At 41.5% G+C, this 10,317-nt stretch overlaps 1 protein-coding gene across 1 annotated transcript in view; it reads left to right on the forward strand.

Annotated features, from left to right (window-relative positions):
- Positions 1-2,849: 2,849 nt before the first annotated feature.
- Positions 2,850-10,317, forward strand: part of SDC2 (syndecan 2) — a gene marked incomplete at its 5' end in the record, with an annotated part of 11,783 nt that continues 4,315 nt past the window's right edge. The window contains 2 exons of the mRNA XM_009709795.1: positions 2,850-2,961; positions 10,030-10,163. Of these exons, the coding sequence (XP_009708097.1) occupies positions 2,850-2,961; positions 10,030-10,163 (246 nt within the window). The remainder of the gene's footprint in view (positions 2,962-10,029; positions 10,164-10,317) is intronic.

Here is a 10,317-nt window from a genome sequence, read left to right on the forward strand (position 1 = left end):
TATTTCTCCCTACAGTAAATATTGTATTGGATCTATAAGACTGTGCGGAATAGTTTTCTCATTCTGTTGGAGTTGTGCCATCCACAATACTAGATATTAAATAATGTTTCACATTGTATCCTTTGCATCCCCAGAATGAAATACAATGGATGCTCAAATTGCTGCTGAAAACTACCCAGGCTTTTCTTTCATTTCTGTTCCTCTCTTTTCAGCTGGTTTAAATCTTGAGAACATCTCAGCATAGCTAGAAATGAAAGTTTTTGGCAACTGAAAAGCCATAATTCATCAAAAGAAAGGGAGTGAATATGATGGTGGGGAGCCTGGCTGACCAGGCACTGGCAGCTTGGGCTGGGTTGGGTTAGCTGCTTAGCTGTCTTACAAAAACTGAATCTTTAGAAGAACTGTCAGAGATCATTTCTGTCTTCTCTGAGTTCTGTGAGGCTTGAAAGAGTCAGAAAATAGGGTTGTTTGTTTTGGATGGGGGGGGCTGGTTTCGGTTTTTGTTTGTTTTTTTTGATTCTACTAAGTTTTCTTAGTAGATATAGATACTTCTGATATAGACAGAAGTGGGAAATGGCCTAGGGAATAAATTGATTGGTAAGTTCATATTTTTATTCAACACTAAAAACTCTGGGCATGGATGTGTGTTGCTTCTGTTCTCATGTAGGCTAGTTTTCATTCACTAACATTTGCAAACTCAGGCTGTTTCTCAGCTGTTGCCAAATGCTATTGGCAATTTCTATTGTTGGGAAATTTCTCCAGGTAGGTCTTCGACATTTTTTCCCAGCTTGGTGTTGGGTAACATTTACTGCCTCTTGTACCTTTTGAATATTTTATGCCTTTTCTATACTCATGGTCGGCCACCTGCATTTCCTTTTGAATATGTTTTGGTTTTTTCCTGCCTGATACTGAGGAGTGGGCTGTTTTGTACCACAATTGTGGCTGAAAGTAAAATGGAGCAAAGTGGCTTGGTCCATTGTAGCAGCCTGATCAACAGCAGGATATTTGTCCCCTGACAGGGAGTTGTCTTCCTGTACGGAAACAATCTCAGCTGCGTCTTAATTACAATACCACCTATACACCTACTGAGGTACTTCAGGCCTTCCTTTGGAGACATCTTTTATAGGAATTAAGTCATTTGATGACGACCAGACGTCGTCTTGAATTTCTGCTTTGGACCGCAGCCAGTTCCAGGCAGACCGTGTGAACTAGCAGCAGGAGATGAGAGCACGCCTTTTGTAAACCTATCTTAAAAACAGGGCTTTTTTCCCCCCACATATCCCACAGGTAAAAGCTGTCATAGCAAGAGTAGACTTTGACCAAGTATAATGTTTTTCTTTTCCTCTGTACAAGCAAAACAGGGTAACACTGTTTTAGTTCAGAGCTGTTCAGAGAGCTGTTAGGTACCCTCAAGTGCGAAGGTCTTTTACTCGGAAATACTGTAATAATCAGGATGGTCTTTCTGCTTTCCATGAAGAATCATTTTTTATTGTCAGTCAAACTAAAGAGCAGTTTTCTGCCATGAAGAGGCTTGCAACAGGAATCTGTTGCCAAAAATCTCCTAGAAAAAAAAGTGTCACAAATTTCTTCAACAATATTTTTTAGACCTCTGGGAAAAAAATTGCCTCAGAAAGTCAGATGTGCATCTTTGCATACAGGAGTTACTCTTTTCATAGTTTGGTACCCCTTTAGGAAAGCTGCAGTGAATGCTGGGTAGAATAAAATGAGCAATCAATACCATGCAGTAAAAAGTAAGATGGAAAATCTTGGGGCTCAGAGCAGCAGGTTTGGGTGCTTATATGAGATACAGAACAGATGCACGTTGGTATAGCATTTTGGTGTTTGTCTTTTTGACTTAAAACTATCATACTCTTTTCAACAAGTTGTGTCAAACGGGTGTTTGCAGAAATGCTGGTAAAAGTAATAGTAGTAACAGCAGCAGATACTTTTTCAGTCATCAAAGATACATGGCTCCCATAAGGAGGTTTATGCTCTGTTGAGAAAGCGCGAGCTGCTGTGAAGGAAGACAATTTCTAGTCTTTCCAAGTGTGAATTGTCAATCTGAAAAGATGACTGATACCTTGTTCTATTATCAGTCCATTTTAGCAGAATCTCTTTTTAGTGGGGAGATACTTGCAGGCATAAAAATGTGGCGAAAATCACAAGAAGGCAACTTTTTAGCCTGTTGAAGCTACAGCTAAATTTTAGGAGAGATGCATTCACTTATGAATTGGAGCTTCATGCCTGACCAGAATTTTGGAGATGTGCTATCTGATCCCAGCTGGAAATATCATAATCCTTAATCAACAGCACCATCTTGGAAACAATTGTATTCTGTAGTCCCAGCTGTTTGTTCTAACTTGTAAGGAGTTTTGTGAGGTTTGGCTCAATATACCTCTGAGACAGTTTTTGAGACGTGCTCTTGTTGCTTCCCATTTCAGATCAAATGGCAAACTTCACGTGACAGCCTATAGATTTGTGTATTTGAGATCTTGACAGAGGGCTTCAGTCCTGGGATTTGCTTCTTTCTTGTTACAGAAGCTCTGCAGAGTATATTACAAATCCTATTTATTCATTCATGTGTTTAATGAGATGAAGTGTGATTTGAAGGGGGCTTGCTTCCTAAAGATTGGGCGGTTTCTTAGTTTATGTTGTGCAGCTTTGAAATTTTTTTTATGCTGTAATTTTTACAAATTTCTTTAACAACTTAGATGAATGCGTTGCATAAACTGAAAGTATAAACTGTTCAGGGTGCCATCATCAACTTTGGAAATAGGAGTGAAGATTAAGAGACTGCTGTGCTGGATAACTGTTATCTTTTTAACCATTCCCTCTTATCTGTTTTCCAGAGAGCAGATTTGACCTCTGATAAAGATTTATACCTTGACAACAGCTCTGTTGAAGAAGCATCAGGCGTCTATCCAATTGATGATGATGATTATTCTTCTGGGTCAGGTTCAGGTGAGACAACATGTCACAATTTGATTTGAAAAAGTGTGAGAAGTAATGCAGTTATTTGAGGAGAAGCTGTGCAGTTTTCCTTTAGCAGCTGGAGATGATACTTGCAGTGAGTATCATGAGTGCTTGGCTATTTACAGAGCACTGAGCACCTCTGGGGGGTGGGTTTTAAATATTAACTTTCTGCTCTCTTCTCTTACTCCTTAGTTGCATCATTTCACGGTGTTATTTTCTCTCTGCTATCTCTCTGCTTTCCCTCTGGTTTCTGTGTAGATCTCTCTGGAGTTTAGAAATAAGGATTAGAGAAGGCTTAGTTCTCCCATGGCATAGTGCTAATTTAGCAGTCTGTAAGAAAACATAGCAGCAGAAATCTTTGTTTACTCTTACATGCATTCCGGTTCACGTAAACATGTTGTCCATTCCTTTTTTGTTGTTGTTCTTTTAAATTTAGAAGTCTAGATACTGCCAAAACCACGAGTTTTCTCTGAGGTAATTACATCCATATAGTGAATAAAGAAATTCTTAAACATAACATACTGAGTTTTCAGACTTAAACACTCATTAGAGGCATGTAGCTAGCTCATCGTTTTTTCAAAAAACTGTTGGTGGAACCTCATTAATCATTTCTCTTAGAAAGCCTCTTTGTGGAGTATCTTCTAGACTAGCTAGGAGGCTCCAGCTGTTAAAAGTTAAGTGTAGGATTTTATGGTAGTTCTGGAAGAGAACTTTCCTTATTGTTGTGAGTATTTGCAGAGCTGTTGTGAAAATCCCATTTATTTTTCAAGTGTGTTACTTCTTTGTTTGTTGTTGCACTTTTTGTAATCTGTCTCTTGATGTTTATACATGCTTGTGGATTTTGAAAGGATGACCCCATCTTGTAGCACCTTGTCTTTGTTACCTTGTAAGCCACAGCTGAGATTTTTCATATGGATTTTTTGTTTTTCCTTTCTTTTGGTTATTCAAAGATATGTTAAAATAAAATCTGCAGAGATCCGATTGTGCTGCCAGGCAAATTCAGGCCCATGGTCATTAGCAACTGGGTGATACCCTGAGTTTTGGGAGTCCTCTGTAGGGCCAATTTGACGTTCCAGTGTAATCAGAGACTTAATTGAACCTCTTTGCTGTAGACTTCTTTGAGGGGAAATGTAACATTTCATTTGAAAAAAAATAAAATTAACAAGTCAGTGATTTCATCCAGTTCCCAGACTGTCTGAGGAAAATTCTGATCTCCAAGAAAATTGCCCTTTCAGCCAGCATCCCATTCTGTCATGTCTTCAGATGCTGGTGACTTTGTAAGCTTCAGGAAAGGAGATAGGTTGAAATAAATAGCAGTATGGAGAATGGTCTGGTTTGTTTTATTTTTTTTAATCCCTCTGTGGAGTTTGGCTGTTTCTAATGCAGATGATTCAAAATGCAGCCCTGCTTTTGAAGTGGAAAGGACCATATAAGAACTGGCTTCCAATTTCATTAACCCATCTCAGTGGTAATAGTGGAGCCAGAAGGACAGAAAGTACCTCTGGACTTCACCAACAGTAACACCTTGTCTTTTTTTTCTCTCTTTTCCTGTGCTCAGCCTTCAGCCATGGGTGGAAGGTGGAGTGTATAATATGCACTCCTGCTACCTCTGTTTCTTTCCTACAGGAAAATAGGACAAGTCTTACTGTAGACTGAGACTAGCTGGATGCCCCTCCGGAGAGCTCATGTGACAGTACCAAAATCTAACACTTTTGAACAAAGGAAGAACTTTAAGTTCAAATAATCTTCTGGGCAATCTGTGGGCCCAGTTTTATTCACTTAAGAAAAAAATCTCAACAGGGAAGCAAATTAGCATCGCCTCCACCCTACTCATCCTTTACTTACTGCTATCTCCATGTTATGAAGTGAAAAGTGTCCTGCAGATGTACCAATGATCAATTTTCCTCGTATTACGTTGAATGTGTCTCTCTTTACTTGATACTCGGTGATGTAGTGCTCCTAGCAGGAAGAGCCTTCCCACTCAAGAGTGGTTTTCTTGCTATGTAATTCCACTCCAAGCAAACAGATCCGAGATGACAACATGCTGACTCCTTTCCTTGGTATGAAAATTGTTAGCTGCCACCAGACCTAACAGGAATTGTCAGCACCACCATTAATGCCCTTGCAGGTCTGCAAGCAGCATTAACATGGGCAAATGTCACTGTAAGCATGACACATTTCAAACTGGAGATTGGCTGAGGGCTTTTTGTAAGGAGAAAAAAAGGTGATAGTATTCTGCTTTTTTTCTTTCCTTTCCTTTCCTGGCCTCTTTAGTCTTCATGTACATTCAGCTACTGTTGTGTGTTTGCCCAAGTGTTCAGTCCGAATCCATCGGTCAACAGTTTCTGAAGGAGCCAGGCCTGCTTCCTGATTGTCCCGTATCAACAGCAGAAAGTCCATAGTGAATTCATTAGTCCATTGTTTCCTTCTTGCAGTCTCCATCTCTGAGGAGATGCCTCAGTCTCTCATCACTGTTTTAGTGTTGGTGTTTTTCTATAGCATAATAACAAAAGAGTAAAAATAGTTTTCCTGCCTATATACAACTTGAAATGCTTTCATAACTATTGTTACTTTTTTCTCTGGCATAAAAGATCTTAACTGAGTCTTGGTCTTGCAGGTACCTGGAAGTAGCTGCTAAGCAGCATGGCTACCTTTATCTTAAGGAAAGGTACCATCTCTGTCAGATTTATCTGCAAGTTCTTTGGAAAACTGCCTGGTTCTTGTCTCCTCTCTTAAGTTACTCCTGGTAGACAAATCTCTGCAATATATGTATCAGAATCTTGTGCAATTTTTTCCTTCCCCTTCTTCTCTTCCCGAGCTTAATATTTCTCAGTCAATAGCAGCTTGAGTTGAGAAGGTTAGCTCAGGATGAACTAGGTCTAGGCCAACATTGTGATTGGGGACTGTCCTTGGAGGAAAGTTATGGTGATGGGGTTGGGGCTCCTCCAAGAAACACAAGAGCAGATCTGCTTTGGCTCTTGACCTAAGGGGAAGCCAAAGGTAGGCTCCAAGGCTTTAGGGGTGCAGTGGCAGCGTGGCGTGGGGCTGGGTGAGGGTGGTGGCGTGGCTGGGGGTGGGGGGCACGGGCGCTCTCCCTGGTGCTGATCCAGAGGCAGCACAGAGGCCATGGCCAACGCCGGGTGCTCCTGGCCCCGGTGGCAGTGCGCCTGGCAGGCACACTGGGTGGGGACATACACCCTCTCCTGCTGTGCTTCACCTTCCTGGGTGCAGGCAACACACCAAGTATTCATTTTCCATTTCCTAAGGTCCCTCTCATATGTGCCTTTCCAAGTGGCTTGGAGCAAGAGCTTCTCCTGTCCACCTGCTACACCAGCCCCGAGCATGCTTCGTGACATTGACTGCCTGGTTCTCTAGGTCCTTTAACATAAAAACCTACTGTGATCCTGTTTGAAAGTGTATTTTTGTTGTGCTGGACAGAATCTTACACTTCAGTATAGTTAGGACTCTTCCTTTTATTTTTTTTTCAGGTTTTGTTGTTGTGTTTTTTTCCATCTCCTCAGGTGAGAATTACCAGAGACATGACATCCTTGAACTGTCCCCGTTTATTTCAGCTGCAGTTCCCTGATATGAGACTAGCGTTATGTTTACAGTGTCATCCCTGGTTGCCTAACACTGTGTTGATTAAGGGTTGCGTTGGGGGCTTTTCACGTGAATGGGGATGAAATAAGCTAGCTAAAAATGTGTCATTCTGGTATGTGTCACATTGATGATGGAGATGGAAGATGTGAAGGAGACGGTGGGTATGCATGTGCCCACCTTATGACAAGTTTGTGTGTGGTGGCAGTACTCCCTGAGTGTGATGTGCGACAGCAAACAAACATGTTGCCAAGAGATAGAGTCAAATGATTGGATTTGTTTGGTAGGAAGAGTTAATCACTCACTACTTTGCAAGTAAGAGTGCTAACTACTGTGGGCTTTTTGTAGTGTACAAAGATTTAAGCTGGCACAGTCTTGATTTCCTGACAAGTTTCTTGAAGCACAAAAAGTGTGAAGAAGCATTTGTGTTTCCCTCATCCAAGAGGCAGCTAATAGACACACCATTGAGGGCTATATTAGATATTTCCAATACTACAGCATAGTCTAGAGCTATTTTGACCACTATGAAGATACCAGCTGGGCATCCTGAAGAAGTGGTGGATAAAAGACGGTGTATGATGGTCGAGAGCTCTTAGCTCTTTACCACAGAGAAGGCTATGGATTTAGTTACTGCAAGGTCCTTGTGGTGCCCTCACAAAGAGGGCAGTTTCTACTTGTAGGGGTACTCAAGGCAGTTAATACCTGGCACCATCACCCAAGCTGTCCAATTCCAGAAACCTTCTAAAGATACGGTGGTATTTTCAAAAGGAAGAAGTAAGCTCTTAGACTCCAACTATTTCACAGTATTCCTCTTAACAACCTAGCTGGAAATTAAGCTCATGACACTGTATAGGTTTTTTCTTTCCTCTCCTATTTGAATTCAGGAAGGAGGTGGTTCTCTTTTTTTTTTTTTCCTTACCCTTTAGGGAACATGATACTGTGCAAAATGCTATTGCTACATTCTGGAGAGCATTAGGGAGGTTTTTTTTGATATTTCAGTCCTATTTATAGGTAATTCTGAGAATACTACTGTCCGTTTAGCAAGAGAAATTTCTTCCCCTTGTTTAGACCTACTCCGTGCCAAGCAGAGACCTGTCTAGATAAAGCTAATTAAAAAGCAGGAACCATAGGGATGTGTCTGAGCCAGTACCTGAGTCAGGCCTAAACAATAGATACCTGGTGTTTTGGGGGTTGTCAGGACTCCCTTGAGGCCATACAGAAGAGAAATTGGGTACCTTTGATGCAAATCTAGCAACTAGTCCAGGAGTTAGATTAGTCACCCAGTTGTTGAGAGACCTGAGTTCTGCATCCTCCGTAGCCAGGGAGGTTCAGACCTGTAATGCTCAGCATTTTATCTGGCAGATACAGCTATGGCCTGAAGCAAAGGTGGCATTTAAGGATTTGGAGGAGCAGTTGTGATTAAATGGGACTTATCATTTCATAAAAGGAAGAAAATAAAGTTCTGTACTCTCAAGGTGTGTGTCATCAGATCTCTAATCTGATCATCAATTTTAATTTCCTTGACTGTGAAAGTCTTGTGTAATTTGAAGGAACTTTGGAAAGTAAAGCAGGCTGAGCTATCCTTTGGGCCCTTATTTCTCAAAGAAAACTCCTGAGGCAAAGCCAGAAAATCTTTCCTGTTGGATGCCTTTCCTCATCTCTGCTTTGAAGCAAGATGTTGTTTTTTTGTTCTTTGAGTAGCATTTCAGGAAAATACCTACATCTTGTTGTGAGGTCTTTATTCTGGAGGTTGCACTGTAATTTTGGTATCTCTGAAGGTTTTTCCAGTATTATTCTGCGCTGGTAGCTTTAATGTAGTAGCTTTATGCTTTTTTAAATTATTCCAAATTTTCTTTTCTGCAGTACAGAAGTTGTTTTAGTTACTGTCTTGTTAATGCCCTTCCTTTCAATGCCAAATGTATATAATTCTTGATCATGAGTTCAAAACTTTGCTATTGCACTGATATTTTCAGCCTGTTTTCTTTATCTACAAACGTAAGATAAGAAGTCAGTTTTGAATGAGTGAGTCATACTACTCTGTTGTAAGAGGATATATTTTTATTTGTTAGGAATTACTCTTATGCACATTTGCCTTATTTATTACCCAATAGTTACTGGGGTAACCGGTGTCTGTAGTGAGCAGAACACATTGAGATTCATAAGGAGCGGTCCAAGAAGAGATTGATTCTTTTCCTCTTTCAGGTCTTGCAATAATTTGGTCTCTTGTCTGTGTCTTCTTCCTTCCAGTATTACTAAAGGATATTTATTAGACATGTCCATTATCTTATTCTAAAGGAGCCTTCATACTGTAGCAGGGCTTTGAATGTGGAGGAAATTAAATTTAAGGTCATCTTTAGGGAGTTTTCTGTCCTCTTACTCTTTATTTCAAAAGACAAAGGTTTCTGAATTATGTGGAGTTCAAAAATACATGAATTCCTAATGACTGAAACATAAAGTAGAGTAATCTTCCTCCAGATAGAAACTACTTGGGTTTTTTATGTTTGAGGGTTTAACAGCTTTGCTGTATAGGAGAGATTTTGTTGTTGAAGCAGTGTGTTACAGAGAAAAACTGTTCAGTTCATGTGGTTTAAGCCAAGTCAGGATCAAAGAAGTTTTTTGATTGATTTATTTGTGATATGTAATTAACTAGCAATCATTGAACTATAGTTTTGGGCTCAAAATCAGCAGTACAACAGAAAACCACAATACCAGCCACTTACAAAATGGTAATACCCCCCTTCCATAACTGATCCCAACATGTGCCACAGGCACACAAAGATTTGCATGCACACACACACACATCCTTCTGGCAGGCATGGCATGTGCAAGCTCCCCTCCCCTGGGTGTGCAGGACCCCCTGCCCACACTTGGTGGCAGTGGGAGATGTGGGTGCCCCCAGCCCCATGTGATCCTGGGGCCCTACCACGTCCTGCCACTCCCAGGAGGGGACCCTGTTCCTCCGGGGTGTGGGTCCCGGAGGTGCCCCCATGGAGAGCTAGACGTGGCTGCTGAGGGTACCCTCAGGGTGGGGGGACGCTGCCAAGCCCTGGCAGAACCCTCGGTGCCACAGGGCCACATCAGACAGGGTCATACCACCCCTGACGGCTGCTGCTTTCACTCCAGAGTCTCTCCCCCCATTACAAGTGTGTATGCTTTTTTCAAACTTCTTTTCAGGCTGGTTCCTTCTGTTTCAAAAATATTGTGGTAATTGCCTGGTTACTGCTTAATCCAACTGACGGCCCCCCTTCCTCTTTCATGGGATCCCTTGGGGCAAATATCCCCCTGACAGTTTGGAGCACTCTGTTTGCACTCACATCTTTATCTTAGCAGGCATTGTCATCTAGGCCATTTGCCTAGGGTGGGCTGTGCAAGCACCCCTACCTTGGTGTCATAATGAAAAACGTAATTGATCTGGAAGAGTTTCACAGGTCAATGAAATGTCACCTTTTTTGTCTCCAGGTGCTGAAGAAGATGAGGATAGCGCGGTGATAACAACATCCAGAACACTTCCAAAGTTACCGACAACTAGTGATGCATCTAGGGCTGAGTCCACCACAGTGAAAATGCAGACCAAGGTGCCTGCACAAACAAAGGTGTGTGGTTGGAGAGCAACACCATTTAAAATGGTTCTGCTGTATCCCATTGATGCCTTGATGTTAGCTTTGACTTATATGGATTAAAAAGCCCCCATAAGCTTTACTTAATGCTCCTGCAGGCTGCTAAATGAATACAGAGCTTCTCAGTTTC

Source organism: Cariama cristata, unplaced genomic scaffold (assembly GCF_000690535.1).
Source record: "Cariama cristata isolate BGI_N322 unplaced genomic scaffold, ASM69053v1 scaffold7961, whole genome shotgun sequence".
NCBI classification, from domain to species: domain Eukaryota; kingdom Metazoa; phylum Chordata; class Aves; order Cariamiformes; family Cariamidae; genus Cariama; species Cariama cristata.